A 22,176-nucleotide genomic window follows, 5' to 3' on the forward strand; every position below is an offset into this window, starting at 1 on the left:
CAGACCTTTACTCCTTTTCGTTCGTACCATACACTACAAAATTTTAGACCAGACCAATGAAGAGGCCAATGGAACCAGAACAGTAATTCCTTTCGGAGAGGAGGAAGGTTTAATAGAGGTTCAAAGTTCAGCACATTCCAGGGCGACAAGGGAAAACAACCCAATCGCCAAACAAAACAGTGACGCCACCTTGCAGCCTGTGGGAGGAAGGCTCAATCTTTTCCAGCCACAATGGTCAACCTCCCACCCAGACCAGTGGGTAATGAACATCATATCACAGGGTTACCAAATAGAATTTGCCCACATTCCACCAGACAGATTAGTGACATCACCAGTATCCAAAAACAAGGACAAGCTCCACAGAACATCAGAAGCCATACAGCATTTGTTGGATATCAAAGCTATAGAGATAGTGCCTCTATTGGAACGCTCATCGGGAATCTATTCAGTATTCTTCACAGTTCCAAGAAAGATGGAGGATGGAGAGCCATCCTAGATTTGAAGTTTTTGAACAGATTTATCCCACTGAGACGTTTCCGAATGGAGACACTGAAAACTATAGCAGAGGCATTACGACCTATGGACTTCCTAACGTCCATAGACCTCACAGAGGCATACTTACATATTCTCATCTACACGCAATACCGTCACTTCCTGAGGTTTCTTTATCAGGGAGTTCACTACCAGTTCAGGGCCCTCCCCTTCGGCTTAACTTCAGCCCCAAGGGTGTTCAGCAAAGTGCTGGTATCCGATCTACGCAAAGAGGGAGTGAGAATACACCCTTACCTCGACGACATTCTGATTTGTGCAGACTCAAAACAACAAAGCATCCAACACACAGAATTAGTAATAGAAAAGCTTTCATCACACGGATTCCTAATCAATTACAACAAGAGCAAACTGACCCCCTCACAACAACTGAAACATTTAGGTGTAGTCATAGACACACACCAAAACAAACTATTTCTCACAGGAAAACAAATCGATCTCATCTCATCCCTAGCCAAAAAGACATACAGAGGACGATCATCCAAACTCATGTCCCTTGCAAAATTACAGGGTCTCTTGATATCCTGCATACCCACCATTCAGTGGGCATGTCTACATGCCAGACCCCTACAAGGGCTCCTCAGGCCATATCAGAGGGATATACAAAAGAAAAGGGACATCAACATTTTACTCACCAAGGAAGCCAAAAACAGCTTACTATGGTGGTTGGACCGAAACAACCTGTCAAAGGGACTACGGTTCATTTCCCCTGTTCCAGAACAGATGTACACGAATGCTTGCACGACGGGGTGGGGGGCAACATTCCACGAGCGTATAGTTCAGGGCACCTGGACACCCCAAGAACAGAAACTCCACATAAACATCCTGGAGATCAGAGCGATTTACAGGGCCCTGCTCAGTTTCAGGCAACAAGCACAAGGGAAAGACATACTGATCAGGACAGACAATGTAGCCACAAAGGCACATTTAAACAAACGGGGGGGGGGGGGTCCGGATCTTCAGCACTTCACAAAGAAGTTCTACCCATTCTTTGGTGGGCAGAGACCAATCTAATGTCACTCTCTGCGGAACACATTCAGGGAGCCATCAATACACAGGCGGATTGGCTCAGCAGGGAGACAATCAGCGAAGCGGAATGGTCTCTCCACCCAGATGTCTTTCATGGCATCACACAGAAGTTCGGCACACCAGTAGTGGATCTATTCGCAAGCACGACAAACCACCAACTTCCACGCTATTACTCGAGGTACTCACAGGTGGGAACAGAACAGACAGACGCACTGACGGCTCCCTGGCCCAAGGGGATGCTTTACGCATTTCCACCCCTACCTATCATACCAAAGGTACTAAGGAGAATCAGGATGCTAAAGGCACACGTCTTATTCATAGCTCCGTACTGGCCCAGGCGCCCATGGTTCCCCACATTAATTCAAATGTCAAACAACATCAACTGGAGACTTCCGGACAGACCGGACCTCTTAATACAGGGCCCAGTGTGTCATCCAGATCCAGGATGGTCCAAAATGACCGTTTGGGTATTGAAAGGAGCAGATTGCTCAGATTAGGATACTCTGAGGACATAATTAACACCATTCAGGCCGCACATAGACCTTCAACACAGAGAATTTATAACTCAACATGAAAGGCATTCACCAGATGGTGCAGGCGCAAAAACTTCAATCCACTCAAACCACAAACATTGGGCATTCTATCCTTCCTGCAGGAGGGACACAGAATCGGATTAGCCGTTTCCACACTGAAGAGACAGCTAGCATCAATAGCTACCATAGTACCACGAGTGGCAGGCTATAGGGTGACTAAGCACCCTCACATCAAATCATTTCTTAGAGGTATTTCCCTCACCGCACCTCCCATAAGACACAGGTTCCCCATCTGGAGCCTGCACACAGTATTGACAGCACTTACAAAACCTCCCTTCGAGGCTCTCACTCAGGTGGGGATGAAATGGTTAAGAATGAAAGTCCTATTCCTCACGGCGGTAACCTCAGCACGAAGGGTATCTGAGCTAGGAGCTCTTTCTGTCCGCCCAGGACTTATCATTTTTCACAAGGACAAGGTGGTGCTAAGACATGACCACTCTTTCATACCTAAGTGCAACACAAAGTTTCATAGGGAACAGGACGTAATTCTTCCATCATTCTGTCCTAACCCAAAGACACCTTTAGAAAGGACTTGGCACCTATTAGATGTTCGTAGAGTGCTTCATGTGTACGTTTCTAGAACAGAGAGTATTAGAACCTCTGAGGCTCTATTCATCAACATAACCCAACCAAAAAAGGGTAAACCCATGTCAAGAGCTTCAATTAGCCGCACCATTTCCTTGTGCATAAAGACAGCTTATACAGAAAGTAAACTTCCCATACCTGGAGGCATAACCGCTCATTCGGTCAGAAGTGCGGCCACATCTGCGGCCTTTGATAGACAGGCTACCATAGAAGAAATTTGCAAAGCGGCCACATGGTCTTCCGTGTCTACATTCGTTAGACACTACAAATTGAATATCTACTCGTCATCTGCTGCCGCCTTCGGCAGGCGAGTTTTACAGAGTATTTTGCAGGACATCTAACCCTCCCAGGGCGGGGACTGCTCTTGTAAGTCCCATCATAAAGATGCCCTTTGTACCTCTGAGCCGAGAACGAACCTTGGCCACTTACCGTGAAGGCTTCTTCTGCTCAGAGGGAAGAAGGGCATCTTGCCCGCCCAGACGTCCATCAGTGGTTACATTCTAGGTACAGTTCAAGGTTTTTAGTAGAAGTTTGCAGTTCATAAAATTCTATTTTCTATTTAACGTTGGTTGTCACGTTTCTTAGCTTTTTCCTACTAATCCTCTAAGGCTTGGAAAGTTTTGTAACTGGCTATAGGGGGCGTTTACCTTAGGAAGCCAGGGAAAAAAATTAAATATTAATTCCTGCCTCCCGAGCTAAGAGGAAATGGAAACACCCATCATAAAGATGCCCTTTGTCCCTCTGAGCAGAAGAAGCCTTCACAGTAAGTGGCCAAGGCTCGTTCTCTGGCCTTTATATATACACTAGAGATTCTCAGAGACTCCAACAACAAATGGAGAGTCAGATCTCTCTATTCCTGATAGACTGGGGAGGTTCACAGATGACATGATTGGGTAAAGTATGCCTACTTATTTTATGATATTCTAGATACTTTAAATTAAGATACTTTTAACTAAATCATTAAACTAACCATTGAACTAACTTATTCATTGAACTAACCGTTTTTTACAAGATTTCTGTAACTTATATTTTCTGAATGAAATATTATTGAGTTAAAATTTGAAACTCTCATATAGAGGTATAGAGATTGTTTAAGATTTCTTGCATACATGAACATGTTTAAGACTCATAATGTCTGAACTTTTGTAACATTTTAATACTTTGTAACTATCTACATGCATACATACTATATGATATTAAGACTGTATATACATATACATATTTTACATATATTTTTGAGGCAATTCAATAAAAAGCTTACTCCAGTAAGAAAGCAGTTCTGCTTATTAGGTGTCTAACTGAATAAGATATACTTCTTCTCAGAAAGGGGTCGATTCTAAGGGCATAGGGACTGAAACGCACTGACCCTCTTCACTACCAAGCTGCCTTTCAGCACTGGATTCAGGGGCACTGTATTACAGTAGTTCAAAGCCTGTCGAGGGTGGGAGGGTTGAGTCTCAGAAGATAGTATTGGGGGATTCATATTTTGCCCCATGGCCATTGATGTGTGGGGGTTCCCCAGGATTCCATCATCCCCCATGCTATTTAATATCTATATAAATATCTATATAAAGGGAGAGCTCATCAGGAGGAATGGGATGTGATGTTACCAAAATGTGGGTGATACCCAGCTCTACTTTTCTTTTCTACCTAATTCCAAGGATGCTGTAGATGTTCCGAACTGGTTCTTGGAGTCGGTAATGGGCTGGTTGATGAACAAGTTGAAGCTTAATCCTGACAAGTCAGAGGTTCTCTGGGTTAATAGAAAGGCAGAGAAGGGACCTCAGATCATTCCTTTGGGATACTCCCCTTGAAAAGCCAGGTTTGCAGTTTGGGAGTGCTGCTTGACACAGCGATTACTTTAGAAAAAACCAGATGGCTGTGATGGTTCAGACTGTTTTTGCTCAACTTTGACTGATGTGTCAGCTGTGCCTGTTCCTGGTTCAGTCAGATCTAGTCATAGTGATCCGTGCCTTAGTTACATCTAGACTGGTCTGTTGCAGTGCTCTCTACTTGTGGCTACTCTTTAAGAGTGTTTGGAAGATGCAGCTAGCACAGAATGCTGTGGCTAGACTTCTGGTTGGGGCCAGCTAACAGGAGCATATGTCCCCAATACTAGAGCAGTTACACTGGCTACTGATCCGCTCCCACGCCCAATTCAAGGTGTTGGTTTTATTCTTTAAAGCACTACATAGCTTGGGACTGGGGTATCTGAAGATCTGTCTTCTCCTGTAAATTCCTGCCCGGTAATTAAGATCATGGGGAAGTGCCCTCCTGACTGTCCCACCAATTAAAGACGCTCATTTGGTGAGTACATGAAAGAGGGCCTTTTCCATGGCAGCCCCACAATTGTGGAACAGCCTGCCCAGGCCCACTCATTGTTGATCTTCAGAAGGCAGTTGAAGACTGTTTTATTTAGGGCTGCATTTTGATTGGTCTAGCTTTTATTATTGGCAGCGCTGTTTGGAATTTTTAAACTGTAATCTCTATGGGTTTTATAATTGTTGTTTTATAATGTTTTATTTGAGTTCCGTAAAGGAGAAAGGATGCTAATAAATGTTTTAGATAAAGAAAGAAACATTGCAGAGTACATCTGAAAACAAGATCTAGTCAAAATATTCCACTTAGAGTGGGTGTTGACCTCTTCGAAGTGTTGATGAGTTAACAAAGTTGGATGAATCTAAAAGTCTACATAAATCTGCAAGGTGGCACATTTTCTGTATTGAACTAACCTTTCCCGGCCCTTATGGAGTCCATCTCTGATGAATTCCAATTCATCAGTTTCTCTGGCAGTTATTTCTTTACAATACCTAGCCCAGAGTTTTTTAATTCTTCTGCTGCCCTATAAGTGGAATTAGATTGAGAAAAGAGAACAGACATTCTGAGGTAAATAAAATGAATTTGTAAAAAGATTGCTTTCAGTTTTGTTGGGGCCTTTGTATTTATCTGTTGTTCTGTTTCTTTGTGTAAGTGTTTATCACACTGTAACCCAGATCCCTTACTTGAAAGCCTTGTTTTGTTATTTTTGTTTTCCCCTTAGCTTCAAAAAAGACCAAATATGATGAAGTTTGTGATCTCCACATTTGTGCAGACCTGTCCTCTTTGCGTATTTTTATACGAGAACAAAAACGCTGGATATCTGAAATTTGTGTTGAAGGTAAGAATGACGCTTGAAATAACATTAAGTGTTGAGGTTTCAAGACCTGAGAGAACGGTGTCTTGAAGACTGAACCATATTCAGTGTACTGATTGATATTGTTATGTTTAGGTCTTGATAGCCAAATAATGATGAAGAAAGCAACAACTGAAATATCAGCCAAGTTAAAGAATATAACTATTATGGATCGTGATGAGGCAGCCCTGTATACAAAGGTATAATGAATGTTCAATTTAAAGTGTTCATGTCTGTTAGCTAGTAGTGCCAACTGTGTGATGCAGGTGCCAGCGGATTATGCAGTTGGTCCAGGAAAACACCACCAGAACACCTGGCTACTAGAAAAGCAGTGCTCGTTTATTTTACAGTGCACAGATATAATACAAATCTTACACTCTCCTTCTCCGCTTATAGCATCCCAACACATGGGTTCTGCTTTCACTCTGTTATATACACAATGCCGTCTCAGGCACCAATCACAGTGATTTGCCTAGTCATACAGACGTTTCACTACATTGCATCAGCCTTCTGGCCATAACCAGTTCTGGCCAGCTCCCTCAGGTTCTCCAGGGAGTTTCCAGACCTGTGACATCATTACAGATCCACCTGATCTAACTGCTGTCTGTCAAACTAATCTGACAGTCTTGCAACTCCGACACTGTGTGCTAGGCTTTACACAGAAACCTGTGTACTTACAATCTAAAAAGAAGGCCTTTTCCACTCTTTCTCAGTAGATCCTGGGCATAGTCTTCATACAAAACAATCAGTGATAAATCCCATTAGCGTCATCCTTTTTGTTCAGCGTTGTATGATAGTGCAGGATACAATGGGGAAATAACGGTACAAAGATATAGCCTTCATTTTTTGTCAAAAACATAATAATATAAAAATATAATGTAAACAGTGAACACTTTTTTCCAATTTCAAGGCGCTCTATATTACTGGAAAAGAAGTCTTCAGTTTCAGACTACTGTCTTATGTGGAGGCCACAGATGGTGTTGCTTACACCAATATGAATGCTGTTGACAGCCGGGTTTACCTAACAGTTGGCTGTATTCAAATTGTTTTTGTCAACAAATTTGTTTCTACTGTTTTGGTAAGTTAAAACTTAATTTTTGTTTTGCCTTAGCAAATGTTGCAAGTGTATCCACAGTGACTCACAAGTGCTGTTTTAGGAGACTAGCAGGGGAATGCTATGGAGAGGTTGCTCTAGTCTAAGCTGCTTTAAATAAATTGTCTTAACTGGAATAACTCTTCATAGGGTTGTACTGTAGAAAAGGCTTCAACAGGAATGGTGCATTTCCATTTCTGCAACCCATGTTCTGAAGTTGAACTCTGTTTCTAAACTGTATACAGAGCAATCCTGAGCTGGTCTACTCAGCATCATAAGGTCTAGTTAATGGTGTTTACTCCCAGGAAGTGTTTTTAAGATTGCACTGATAGCTATAATTTATTATTGTTTATCCCAGCACTGACATTAGGCAAACAGGATTGGGGTTTGAAAATTATGCATAAACTCTGTATTCCTTTGAAATACCTAGTTAGACCTCATACCTTTTGCTGCCTAATGTTAAAATCATGTAAGGGTATGCTTTCCTGTTTGTTGTGTGATAATTAACTAATATTGAATCTGCAAAATTATAATGGGTTACTCTTCCTTTCAAGTCAAAGCATGACTGTGTTGTAAATTAAGCTACAATGACATGAATGGGAAGAGGTAACTCAAAAATTATAATTAGAAGTCAGCCACCAGTGCAAACATTTGATGCTTCAATAAGTTCTATAATGATAGTTTGCTAATTTGTCTGATACATGTTGCAGAATTAGATTAACCTTCTACATGATGGATGTTGTGCAGAATTCACAAAACGCTAAATTTATTGGTTCTAGCATCAGATTTTTTGAAATCTGGGTGATCTGGTGCTTCTTATTTCTTTTATCCTTCCTTAACACCTGTACTTTGTATGAATACTGCTCCTGTTTCCCTTCATATGAGAAAAAGGCAATCTCTGGTTTCTTTTTTGTAAATTGAACAATCAAATTTTGCATCTGGTGATTTACTTTCTAGATTATCATGAAAGTACCTTGTGCCCTTGATGCATCAACTTTCGTCTCGCCTTCCTTCAGTCCCTTTTTTGTATGGCATTCCTTGTTATAGTTAAAGGAGTTCTTTAAGACTACAGATATATATTTGCACCCATATGTATATGCTTTCTTTCCATTTCCAACTGAGAAAAAACTCACTGAAAATTCAGAATGTGCTAATTTGAACACTGGTAAATAAATGAAACTGACACTATTGCTGAAGTGTTTCTATCTTTTGTCTAGGCTTTTGTAAACAATTTTCAAACGGCAAAGGAAGCAATTACTGAAGCCACTGTTCAGGCTGCAGGAAAAGCAGCTACTGGTGTAAAGGAATTGGCTCAGCAGAGTTCGCGAATGGCACTGGATGTCAATATTAAAGCACCTGTTGTCATAATACCACAGTCAGCAGTATCTACTGATGTTCTTGTCGCTGATTTTGGTTTGATCACTATAAACAATGAATTTTCACTTGTTAAAGCTAAAGGTCGATATAATCTTCCACCTGTTCTTGACTGTATTCATGTGAAACTGAGTGAACTGAAATTATACAGGTGATTTAAGATGATTTATAAATTATCCAAAAAGGAATTGTCAAAATGAATAATAAGTCTTAAGCAAAGTATTGCTAGGATGCACTGTGTTCTATAAATAAACCAAACAGAAAATTAATGTTTGCTCACAAATGTTACAGTTTGAAAAGAAAATTGTTACCACTTCCTTGTTCTTTTACCTAATATCTCTTAAATCCAATTTTGTTTGTATTATTCTGGCGACACAGCATATTTAAAAGTATTTTCTATCTGTGTATTCTAAATTAATTAAAACTGCAGTCATGAATACATGCACTGCAATCCTAAGTGAACTGTTGCTCTGTTATTCATATTTTTCATTTCTTTTTTCAGATCAAGCATTGTAAGAAACTCACTGCAAAAGGAAATACAGCTGCTACAACCGTTAAATCTTGAAGTAACTGTTGAACGCAATTTAGCTGCTATCTGGTATTATGATATTCCTGATATTAAAATATTTGGACATCTCAAACCAATGAATGTAAGTTTATAGTTTAGAAATCTATGTTACAAACTGTTAACCTAAGTAACCAAAATTATAGCTAAAAATTATCGTTACTTTTAAGTAGGGGTGTGGTGGTGGTTGCATCTAGATTCAAGAGTGTAAAAGCAATAAATGATCTATCCTTGTTTTGTTTTTTGTCTGAAGGATGGCTTCCAGCTTCATCCTCCAGGCATCACAGCCAATCTCTGATCCCAGGGTGTTTATGCAGATTCCTGGAGACTCCAGCCAATGAGAGGCTGTGGATCCTTGGTGAGAGGGAGGAGATATAAAGTTAGAAGGGGAGAATGATGATCAACTCCTCAAATAGGGCTTAGCCAGGGCTAGAGATAAGGCCTAGCCAAGGATCGAAATGGGTATCATCTGCTAGGCAGGTTAGTCTATTTCAGGTTGGGAATTCATGAGAGGATCAAGACAGAATCCAGAGATCAGCTAGCCTTATCTTCTGAGTCTAAGTCTAAGGGTGACTGGACTGGGAAAGTGTGAAGTCCACGTTCCAGTCAATGTAAAGGCAGCAGTGAAGGGACCAGATTTAGTGACCCTTTCCCAGATAAAATCAATTCACCTCTCTCACCAGAAGAAACAGCCTGTCAGTCCTGTCAGCTTCTGGGTATTCCCGGGAAGTGATTTCATCATTCTGGCGATGACACCCACCAAACACACCATGTCTGCATCCCCACCCCTCCTACCAATTGCCTAGCAACCCTTTCTACAGTCCCCAAGCAGCCCTAACGATTTAAAAAGAAAAATTGGCTATAGCTGTTGAAGGTGGTGATGGGAAAAGGAGGTTAAAAAGGATCCCAACTATCACAGTGAAGTTGATGGGATTTGATGAAGAGAGAATTGGCTTCCAGTACAAAAGAGTAGGTCATGTAAAATGCTTTTGTCCTGAACAAGGAAGAAAATGGGCCATAGAACACCCAAAGAAATGCAGTGTGGTCACCACCAGAGCCAACCCCACAAAGACCCACCGCAGTGGCATTTGTGCAGAAAATGTGAATGGACATTTTCAGAGTATGGAGTTGAATGGGCAGGAATTAATTGCTTGTCATATCTTGCAGAATTATCGGCAATTCATATAATTAGTGTTATTTAACCTGAAGTTCTCTGATATTTGTTGTTATTTAGATAAGTAGGGCACATTTACGGTTTTAAACCACTTACAACTGACAGATGTAATCTGAATTCCTCTGAAAGCGAATTGTGGAGTATATGAAATCCAATGTGTAATTTTGTAAATTGTTCTATTTCCATGCAAAATTAAGCAAGCCTTTTAACGTTTTGGTTGAGAGAGTACAAAATAGTTGATAATTTTCAGTGCCTCTTATTTGTGTCTGTCTAATCAGACTGTATTCTCTGGGATTTCTGAAGGAAGGGTGTTCTGCACACAAATCAACGGGTCAGAATTGCATACACTGTGAAGTTTCTTGTCTCCTATCAGTTAATCTTCAGACATATTTAATAAAAGGATATTTAAACAAATTTTAGATGGCAGAAATTATACCTTTCAGTGGGTCTTTAATGTTTAATACTGTTTTGCCGCTCAAGCCAAATAAAACTTAGAAATATCTTTTTTTCCCCCAAAGTTGATTCTGAGTCAGGAGGATGTAACCACTATCTTAAGGACCCTGAATGAAAATTTAGGAGAGAGCTCTAGCCCTGCAACTGCTGTACCGGAGCTCAAAGATCCTGGAAGCAGCCACAGTGAAGTAATCAGTACTTCGCAGTATTCTGGAGGTATGTTTGGCTACAAAACGATTTAAATTAGGTGGCTGTAAACCAGGGACCAGCAAGACTAACAGGATGGAACTGAAATCCCATTCCCCATGCTAGCCCCTACTCTCTTTCAGTTCTCAGCCCTTTCTCCATCCCCAGCTTAGTCTCCACTTTCTTTCCCGTCCCCTCCTTCCTTTTTCCCCAAACTGGTTGCCACCTCCCCCCCTTGCCTCTCCTACTGATGCTTCTTCCTCTTTATTGCCTTTGTCTCTCTACCAACTGTCAACCTGCTGATGGGGTGTGCAGTTAGGACATCCCCCTCCATCCCCTGCCAAACAGGTTGACAGTGGCAGAGATGTGGAGAAACTTGTGGGGGAGGTCACATCCTCTGCAGGTGCTGGCCTCCTCGTGTAGCTTTCTTCTCCCTTACGCTTCCTCTTTTCTCCTCCCACTGCCTCCTCCTTCCCTCTTTCCTACCTCAACTGCCTTCCTTGTTCACTTTCCTCCTTGCTGCCTCTGCCATTGCCTTGCTCACCAGCACTGCCTGCCTTTCTGTCCTGCTTGCTTGTATCACTGCCTGCCCACCCACTGATGCTCTTGCTGCCTGCTCCTGCTTCTGTCATCTATTTATTGGGTGGCTAAACAACCCTTAAAATAGCAGCCAAGATCATTTTTCCTCCAGTAAGTTTAGGTTTTCAGGATTTTTCAAAGGCCCCTCATCCTCCCCCAATTTTTGGACTTTTCTGAACCCCCCCCCCCCCCATTAAATCAGAACCCCATTGGGTTGATTTTTTGATCCATACTCTGAGGCCAGAGATATACTGATAAAAAGTGTTATGTAAAGATGTATAGATATATGTAATAAACATGTGATGTACATGAGGATGCTCTGAATGAGGGAAATAACTTAGATACAATCAAAATTTTAACCGATGAAGCTTCCTTATAGTGAATCAGACTATTGGTCCATTCAAAGTCAGTATTGTCTGCTCTGGCTGGCAGCAGCTCTCCAGGGTCTCAGATTGAGGTCTTTCACATCACCTATGACATGATCCCTTTTAACTGGAGATGCTGGGGATTGAACCTGGGACCTTCTGCATGCCAAACAGATGCTCTGCCACTGAGCCACGGCCCCCTCCCCAATTTAATTGTAGCTTTTGTTCACATGGAATTCATTATATTGTTTCTAAACATGATACTGATGAAGATTCAGGACTCAATGAGAATATCAACTAAAGTAGTTAGATCAGGGGTCCTCAACCTTTTTGAGCCTGCAGGCTCCTTTAGAATTTTGACTCAGGGTGGTAGGCACAATCACAAAATGGCTGCAGCAGGAGGTGGAACCAACCACAAAATGTCAGGGAGTGAGGTTATATATAACTCTAATAGTACCCCCCACCCGAAACAACTCTTGCATTCAACTGTTTATATAATTTCTGAAAATGCAAATTGAAACTGTTCCAGTGCAAGACTGGGTTGGATCCAGTGATCCATATATAGGCAGATGTATACCTACTGCCTTTTTAAAGCTTTTTATACATATGTAAGGATATTTTGTAACGGCCTATGGCTAAACAAATAAATGAATTCTCTCTACCTACTGCCTTCTCCTCCCCCAAATGTCCCTTCCAACCCCAGAAAAATTGGTTCCCTGGTCTTGGTACTGATGTGGACTAATGGCTACATAGGTTGGGGGGCTGCACTGTGGGGTTCAGTATGTTTAAGGAAAAGAGGATTTTGCACTATTCCTCCTCCTCAGTCCCCCGATACCTGTCAATCAGTTTTCCTGGTGTTAGAATGAGCTTTCCTGGGGTCAGAAGGTACTACTGGGGGTAGGGAATTGCAGCAAAGATGTGGATCTGCCCATACCTTTTACTAACATATCACTGGATCTAGTTGATTGATACAATGACTATTGCAATAATTCACAAATAAATACAATTTCTGAAATAAACCAGCAGATACTTAAGTATTCATTTCTGTATCAAGTGTTTTAGTTAGTTTGTCCATTTGTGTTCATACTAAATCGTCAATTAAAAATTTCCATAGTAATTGGAAGTGAAACTGATTTCCAGAGTGCAGCAATCAACAATTCTAGATAATCCAAAGTCATTGTTACCACAACTAGTTTTACTTTATTCCTGTCATCTGAAAAAATAAATATTTAAATTTGTGGATGGTTCTATCAACGATGCTAAAAATTGTACTGAGAATCTTGTTTTTCCAGCAATATTAAAAAAATTCTATTTCCAGCAACAAATATCAACAATATATTATCTTATACTGAGTTTCTTGTATAGAGGAACAAACTTTGTTTGGATTGAAAGGTAAATCTTTTACCATATATAATCCGTAATTTCAACCCATAGCTTCTTTGCCTATGCAACATATGTTCATCGTCGTGTCTTCAGTGCAGGCTGGCCGCAGAGGAATTTTTTTTCAAGCTTCTCGAAGCCTCTAGGCGCTTGGAGCGCCTCCCCCCATCTCGCGCCACAAGCGGCCGTTTTCCTGCCCAACGGTCACATGAGAAGGGAGGGGGGGAGCACTCCTTCCCTCAGTTCTCCTTTCGCCGCCGCGGAGGGAAAACGTCTTCTCGATCGGGACAAGATTGCCTCACGGCTATTTGAACATTGCCGGAAGTTTTACTCGTCTCAAATGGCGCTTTTTCACAAGTGTTCAAAGTGTGGAATGAAAATCGCAAGTAATGATAAGCATACAGAATGTCTGTTTTGTTTAGGCGAATCGCATATTGTGGACACTTGTTCGTTGTGTCATCTCCTCACGCCTAAGGCCCTACAGCAGAGGGCCTCACGGATGAAAGCTTCGCTTTGGGAACAATCCCTTGCCACCTCTATGAGAGCTGAGGGGGGAAATCTAAAACCCCGTTGGTCATATCCACTCCAGCCTTACCTTCAACGTCCGCTCCCAAAGAAGCATCCAGGTTGGTCTCCCGAACCAACTACGGGAAAGAAAAAAGCAAAAGAAGATAAGGCGAAGGCAAAAAAAAAGCCAAAGACAAGAGTGAGTCCCTGTCCCGCCACAAATCGGCAGACAAAACTCACCCGCCTGAGCCTGAGGTTCCACGTTGGTCACCGACAGTACAGGCACCTCCTCAACCTCAGTCTCCTTGGCGCCGACGGTCTCACTCCAAATTCATCAGTCCGCTGACGCCAGGTGAGAGGGAGAAGTCCGATGGTGAGGCACTGTAAAACTCCTTCTCCTTGACACCGAGAGCCATCAGCGTCAACAGTGGCAGTTCGACGCCGTACCCCGTCGGAGTCAGGATCTGACGCTCGCTCGGCGTTGCCCACTGGAAGATGGTCCTCTCCTGAGGTAGAGGTGGTCGATCCATCAGCACCTCCGAGGAAGCGGCACAAGTCTCAGTACTCGATTCATCAGGAGCCATTCCCTTATCCATGGCAGTTGGCAGGACCATACTATCCGCCAGCCTACATGCCCCATTGGGAGACTCCATGTGAGATTTACCATCAACATCGGGAGGAAACAGCTCCGACAACTTCGAAGTCGACTCAACGTCGAGAGGCTCACGGAGCACTCTATGAAGAATCATTGATACCAGATGTACACAACTTTAACTCCGAGGAGGACGAGTCGGATACCATCACTGGAAGAGGGAGTGGAAGACCCATCTCCAATTTCCCCACCGGTTGACATTAAATTGTATTCGGATCAATTGATCCGCATGGCGAAGGGCTTGAACATCCCATATTCCCAACCAGACCCCAGAGCTTCTGATCCAATCATGGGGGTGTTATATGGTGCTGATTCAGGCCCCATGGCATTGCCATTGATACAAGGTGTAGGGCCTGGGGGGCCCCTTTGCGCCCTCTTGGGGCGACTGCCTCCCGGCTCTCAGGTCTAGCGGAGTTTCCTCGGCCTCAGACCATTCGTTCGGAGATTCGGAACTGTCGTCTCCATCTGAGTCAGCCAGGGTTATGGGCTCCACGGAGATTGCCCTTCCCTTGCTCTATCCTCCTCGGCCTCCACTCCCTTCTGTCTTTTATAGGGGCATCTCCTCCCCAAGCCCCACCCCCAAAGTATATAAGGACTGGGCCAGGACTTCCTGTAACCCCGCCCATCTCCCCCTGTCACGCCCCCTTCCGGGTCGTGCTCACCCGCAGCTCATCCAAATTGCCCAATGTCTAGAATACTTACCTGAGGACAAAAAAGCCTTAAACAAAAACATACAGAAGGATCCAGGGTGGGCAAGCAGCAATGGAAGCTGCTCGCCATGCAGTTGATAGTTCTTAATGTACCATAGCATCAGCGGTGGTGCTTCGACGACATGCGTGGTTGTGTACGTCGGCCCTTCCTGCAGATACAAGAGCCCATATCGAAGAATTACCCTTCGAGGGTAAACATTTGTTTAGTGAAGAAACTGACCCCATTTTAGACAAAATGCGGAAGAGCAAATTGAATACCGAATCCTTGGGGTTGACTGCTCAACCGTCGGGCAGTTACAAACAAAGGTATTTCCCGCGCCATGGATACCAATATAATAAGCCAGGGGTGGGGAACCTTTTTTCTGCCAAGGGCCATTTGCACATTTATAACACCATTCGGGGGCCATAACCAGGTGTAGATCTCCTGGCGGGGGTCGGGGGGTCGGAGGCTAGGGTTGCCAGGTCTCCAGCCACCACCTGGAGGTTAGTAATCAAAAAACGGCTTGCAAGTGCTAAGTAGGGAGTGTGGAAATCAAGAGAGTAGCACAAGATGTCTTACTTTGCCGTCCAGATACAAGGAAAGGGTACACTCCTATGTGCATTGACTGAATAGTGCACAAAAAGATTGAAGGCTTGAAAAAGACTGCACGAAATGGAATTATACCGGATTTCCATTGCCCTTCATCTTGCTTTTGCGACCTACTGATGCACTTTATGAAATTATTCATGCGGACTCTATAAGGACTGAGTATTGTTCCCGTGGTTCACTCATGCACTTTATGAAATTATTTATGTAGACTGAATAAGGATTGAGAATTTGGGCTCATATTTGTATTGTAAAGCCCTTATTGAAAGTTGGGGTCTTAATTACCTATGTGATACTTTTTTGCTCCAGAATTTTGTTCTTTGTATGTTTCCAATACATATTCTTAATAGCATTAATTGCTATAGTTTGGTCTTCTTATTATAGAAAGAATTGTCTTGTGCTACTCTCTTGATTTCCACACCACCTGGAGGTTGGCAACCCCAGGGGAGGCCATACAGAGAAGGCCTGGAGGGCACCCCTACTCCCGTCATCCTCCCCCCAGGCGGGAGGGCAGCCAGCGGTGGGCCCGAGCAAACGAGGCGCCAGGGGGGCGCAGCCCGCGGCCGATCTGCAGGGAAGGAAGGGAGGAAGGAAAGAAAACAGAGAAAGAGGAAAAGGGAGGGAGGGAAAGAGAGGGAGAAAGGGAGAAAGAAATGGAGGGAGGGGAAGAAAGAAAGAAAAAGACTGAGGGAGACAGACAAAGAGACAGAAAAGGGGAGAGAGGGAGAGAAAGGAGAGTGACAGAAAAAGAGGAAGAAAGAAAAGCCTTCCCCCCCACACACACACACCCGCGCATGCCGGCCCCATGTGACCAGGCCCCAGCCTTCACGCCTCCCACACACACACACACACCCAGCCCCGGAGCTACCGAGGGCTACAGAAAATGTCCTCGGGGGCCGCATACGGCCCCCGGGCCTGAGGTTCCCCATCCCTATAATAAGCCTTATAGGTACCAGCCTGCCTTTCAACAATAGGGCTTTAAGGCCCCATATGTTCCCTCCCATCAAGGGCAACGCTCAAATTTTAGATACAGGGGCAGACAGGGTGGTCAATCTCCCAGAGACAATTAGGGCAGGGGAGGAAATGTAGCATGACTGCAGAGTTCTGTATTTTTTCTTGAACGGTTATCCTTGTTTTTAGAGAGTTGGGTTGATGTTACTGAGGACCACTGGGTCATTTCCATAATAAAACATGGCTACAGGTTGCATTTCAAATCTTTGCCTCCGTGCTCCAGTCCTCCAGGCTCCACTGGAGGTTCACCTTTTTTAGTTGAGGAGGTCCAAAGTCTGTTGGACAAGGGTGCTATCTCAAAAGTAGAGAGCCCTATCTCGGATAGGGGTTTTTATTCCAGATATTTCCTGATATAGAAAAAGGGAGGAGGTCAGCGCCTAATACTGGATCTTCGGGCGCTCAACAAATTTTTACATGTACCAAAGTTTCGTATGTTGTCTCTAGCAGACATACTACCACTGTTATCTGGAGACCTCTGGTTCGCAATCCTTGATTTAAAGGATGCGTATTTTCATATATCGATCCATAGAGAACACAGAAAGTACCTTCGTTTTGAATTCGATGGGAATTACTACCAATATAATGTACTTCTATTTGGTTTGGCTACAGCCCCACAAGTATTTATGAAATGTATGTCGGCAGTAGTGGCATTCCTGGCAACACAGGATTGCGCTGTATATCCCTATCTTGATGACTGGCTATTTGTGGCCCAATCTCCCCAGGAGTTACAAGACAATATAGCAGTTGCCTGCGAAACATTGCAGAGGTTGGGTTTGCTTATTAACTCGACCAAATCCCACTTGGTACCAGTTAAAGTCATTGAGTTTATAGGGGCAGTGTTAAACGCCAATGTGCATAGAGCAATTTTACCCGTTAAAAGGATAAGGGCAATACAGAAGCTAGTGCCAACAGCCGTTTTAGTCAGGCGGTACAAACAAATCCCCAAGGATTAATGCTTGTGTATCTGCAATACCCATGTGGGGAGGATTTACTCCATTATTTACTTTATTGTCCACTCTATGCACAGCCCAGGGTTAAGTTTCTTGATGGGCTACTAGCGGGTACAAACCTCCACTCTGAAAAGGAGAAAATCACTGAAGTGGTCATTTGCTGTGATAAGTGACTAAGGTTTTTAGATCTTGTATTTCACTGAAAAATACTTTATCTAATTTAACCAGTCACCCCAAGCAATGATAAAACTTTGAATTAAAACATTCCTTTTTATTGTAGATACTTCAGTATAAAAATGAAAAAATAAAATATAAAAACAAAAAAAATATGAAAGTTGGTTACATTGAAAAAATCTGATATTCTAGCAAAATAGTATAGATCTGGATACAGGTACACAATAGAAAAAATCAAAGTTACATACCTATAAAAGAGTCATGTTGGGGAGCCATACCCAGATAGCCTAACAGCATACAAGCATATCTGGGAAGAATCTCCAACTTTTCACAATCTCAAGCCCCTTTATATATCCTTTCAGAGGTCATCTGTTATGAGAACCAATGAGAATAGCTTTGATAATCAGCAAGAAATTGCTATGAAATTCTTGCCAAATCCCCACACATCAAAATACATCACTTGTATCAATAAGACAAAACTTCCCTAATCAAATACCTTCCCCAACTTTGATCTCATGTCAAACAGCTAACATAGGAATAATACACAAACATATTTCCTTTCTCATACTTTCATCTTCAAGGCTTATTAACCACAAAAGACAAATAGAGTTGTTATTCACATTTTTACTTGAAAGCTAGGAAAAACTAAGAAGACAAAATAGATCATTATCATAATAGACATGAAAGCTAGGGAAAATACTTCAGAAACCACGAAAACAGATAGTTATTTTTCACTACTGTGTTATCAAAAACCTTGACTTTGTTATGACTATCCTCAGACTTCAAATGACTATACAATGTCTGGGAACATGGTGTCTGACCTTGTTCTGTGGTTTTTGTGGTCCAACATCATGTCTCATAAACAACTTGTTTTTCAGATGTCTGCCTTTCAGCAGGCTCACATTTGAAACCTTAAATCATTACTTGGATTTTAAACTCTGGCTGCAGTTTGTCAATAACCTGTACCTATAACCATAAATGTATTGAAAACCACAACATCATATTCTTGTTGTCTGACTCCAATGAGTATATATCTCATAGAACATCAATGTTTGCTCTGGCAGCAAGGAAAATAAGGGCTAAGGTAGATAGCTCTAGATCACAATTCCATAAATGATGTTGTTTTTGGTGGTTTATATCAATATTAATCCTTCCAGATTTTATTTTCTATACATGTTTATTTTCATTTATAATGTGCTACTCTGTGGATGCTATTTTGTGAAGGTCTACGGCCACATACAAATAAATTTTACTTACTTATTTAGCCATAATATTTACACAATTTTTATTAATCCAAAATATAGCCTTCTGAGAGGACCAAGACACTCTCCTGTTCCAAGGCATAACTTGCTTCTGTCTTTTTCTGGGAGACCCAGAAACATGACCACTGGAGATGCATTGCTTCATAGTAGTTTGGAGGTTTCAGTGCAATCCTAAACACAGTTTACTGCTCTAAGCCCATTGACTTGAATGGACTTAGAAGGGTGAACTTCTGCTTCGGATGTGTATTAGATATCCAATACCGCTTTTCACAGGTTTTCTTTACCCATGCTGTCTTCCCAACCCAAACAAAATCATTTAATACTTTCTTTCCATTCTTGACCTCCCTATGATCTGCTAATAAAGACATACACATAAACAGACCCCCCCCCCCGCCAAAGAGATCATCTGCAGCAGTAAAATTATTTGGGGTTTGGGGAGATGGCTTTTGCCAGCATCATCCCCTCAGTCTTCCAGTAGTGCTGCAAACATTAAGACCTACTTATTTTCTAAGAGCAGCATGTAATTCTTTTGTTGTAAATGGTTTTACGACATTGTAAACTTGGGTGCCAATATTGGCAGAAATAATAATTATGGGGCGAGTCAGGTACTAAATGTTCAAGACTAACAATATATCAACTGGCAGAAAGGCAGGATATAAAAAGGGTGACCAGGAAAGAGCTGTGACAGCAAACCATGAACATTTTAGCCAAGACCACCTTTCTAAATAGTTCTTCATATTTTGAATATGATTTATATCACCCAGTTTGGATTTCTGATCTAAGCAGTTATATCATGCTGCCCCCTGAAAGTATCTAGCTCTGTTATGTTTTTTCTTTCTGTTAATTAACAAAAATAAAACCTTATTTTAAAATGTATCTAGCTCTCTGGCATCCTCAGACTTAGTTACACATCTGCCTTCATCTTTGATATAAAAAAGTAACCTGAATAACTATGACTGTAGATTCAGTACAATGATATTAGCAGCTAGGGTTGTGCATATCGATATACCAAAACTGAAAATAAAACTGAAATTAGCCTTTTCGGCAATATTCAGGTTTCGGGTTGACAATACCAAAACCTCGGAATCTGCCTGAAGCCAAATAGGTGATTCCCAAAAAAGCCGAATAGATATTTGGCTCTTTTGGGTTTCGGCTATTCACCTTTGCTCAGATGCACAGCTTTATGCTTTCTCTCGTTTTTCTATCTTTGACTGGTTTTGTTAGGGCCCCGTAGTTGGGACTCTTTTGAGGTAGGGGTCAGAGCCAACTTTATCTGACCAAACTTTCCATCACCATTCAGTGGAGTGATCTGAATCAGGATAATCTGGAGGCAGAAGGGTCATTCAAAAGATGGGGCTCACCCAGTCCCGTCCAGAGGGATATACCATCCAACTAAAAATCGCCAGCTTCAACAGCTGCTGAGCAAGCTTCGTTCTGAAGAAGACTGCTTCACCCTTCACCCTTGGTCATGACTTCGGCTGGCTCCGATATCACTCCCCCCCCCCCGAACACCTGCTCCCACTGAAGGTCGCCCCGAGTAGAGGCTTCGTGACCATCTCTTGAAATCAGATTTTTAATGACTATAATAAAGGACTGTTCACAAGATGTCATTTGCCACCAGAAGTAATGTTTTCCGGGGCTTTTTTTCTTGCATTTAAGCCATTTTCCTCAGCTTGGAAGCTAATTTGCATGGGCATCATGATATATGCCCCAGATATGAAGGCAGCCCCCAGACTTTGAGGCACCAGCCTGCCAATCAGCTCTTTCCACCAGTCCTTGGCATCGCTGAATTCTGAACCTGAAAACTGATGAACAGCTGATGCCTGGAGGATGGGGTGATTCCTTTGCATGCCCATAAAATTGCCCCCCTGTCCCAACATTCACCAAACTTCAGTGTCCGTCTAAGGAGAGTCCCTTGCAGCCATGCTGCAAATTTGGTGATTCCACCTCCAAAAATGCCCCTGCAGGAGCTTAAAAAAAATCCCCATAGACTATAATGAACCCAGTTTTTTTTGGTAAATTTGGAATTAAAACCGAAATACCCCTTTACCGGAAGGGTATTCGTCTTATTCTGGGTTTACTGAAAAAAGCGGGCTCGATAAACCCAAGCCAAAATTTACTGAATATTTTTTTTGCATGACTTTATTAGCAGCCTACAAAGAAACCGTAGTGCCGTATTGTCAATATGTACTTGCATCTTGCAGGATGTCGCTCAGTGGTAAGTCAGTCAGACTTAAATGCAAGGCTGCTTTACTTATATTTGTCTTCAGGAAAAAAGATCTCTGAAGGCTGCAGTGCATTAAAAATTTGTCCTTTTGTCTTTTCTTGCTGTAGATATGGTATTTGCAACTAATATTAATGACCTTATTTTTTTTAAGGGGGAATGAAAGTGGTCACATCTGCTGTAGTGGAAACACGCTCCTCTGTTAAAGTTAAAACAATGCTAAAATTGGACTTCCAGTTTGATTCCCTCAATCTAGTTTTGTACAGTCCAAACTCCAAGCAGGTGAGCAAATAAACCTTTTCTCGGTACTCTGTATCCCTCTGTATTTCCATGAGCTTAGACCAGAGAAACTGCACATAGGATGGCTCTGTAGCTGTTAGCAGGCAAGGAGCTCAATGTTGTTCCGGTAATACTCATATGGCTAGCCAATTGAATAGATGAGACTTAGGGAGGCTGAGTAGATATGCTTAGTATGTGAAGAATAGTTCTGTTACGTTGAATATTTTTTCATAAGGCTAGATTTTGTGGCATTTTTATGTCACTTTCTAGAGTATGTCTTTACGTAGTGACATACTAAAAAAAACCACAGCTTTATATATTACCGGTAATTAGTTCTTTTTTACTTTCTCAGCATTTCACTCAAACATAATGGTTTCTTCCTTCCAAGAATGGCTGCCAAAGTTCTCTGGTTTGCATACTCCATTCTCTCCTCATGTGTGACTAAGATTTTTGAGGACTTCTGTTTTTTGAGAAATTGCAGGTTCTTGAGATATTACACCAAACCATGATCTTCTATATCTGAGCCACCAGAAAGAGCACTTGAGCCAGAGGGCATCTGAGGGTAGTTTATCTGAACATGAGCCACAAATTCTTGTTGTCGTTGTCTCTGTTTTTCTCAGTCATTTCAATCTTCCAAGTCATTCTATTGCTGACCTAAGAGCGGCAGTCCTCAAACAAACAAAAATTCAAAGGGAAATTGCAATGTGAAACTGCAGAACTCGAG

General features: G+C 42.2%; 1 protein-coding gene across 1 annotated transcript in view; it reads left to right on the forward strand.

Annotated features, from left to right (window-relative positions):
* Positions 1–22,176, forward strand: part of VPS13A (vacuolar protein sorting 13 homolog A) — a 173,272-nt gene that overhangs the window by 73,637 nt on the left and 77,459 nt on the right. The window contains exons 30-36 of the mRNA XM_056849248.1: positions 5,797–5,913; positions 6,025–6,128; positions 6,839–7,006; positions 8,239–8,546; positions 8,898–9,045; positions 10,653–10,803; positions 21,328–21,455. Of these exons, the coding sequence (XP_056705226.1) occupies positions 5,797–5,913; positions 6,025–6,128; positions 6,839–7,006; positions 8,239–8,546; positions 8,898–9,045; positions 10,653–10,803; positions 21,328–21,455 (1,124 nt within the window). The remainder of the gene's footprint in view (positions 1–5,796; positions 5,914–6,024; positions 6,129–6,838; positions 7,007–8,238; positions 8,547–8,897; positions 9,046–10,652; positions 10,804–21,327; positions 21,456–22,176) is intronic.

Source organism: Euleptes europaea, chromosome 4, assembly GCF_029931775.1.
Source record: "Euleptes europaea isolate rEulEur1 chromosome 4, rEulEur1.hap1, whole genome shotgun sequence".
Classification (NCBI taxonomy): domain Eukaryota; kingdom Metazoa; phylum Chordata; class Lepidosauria; order Squamata; family Sphaerodactylidae; genus Euleptes; species Euleptes europaea.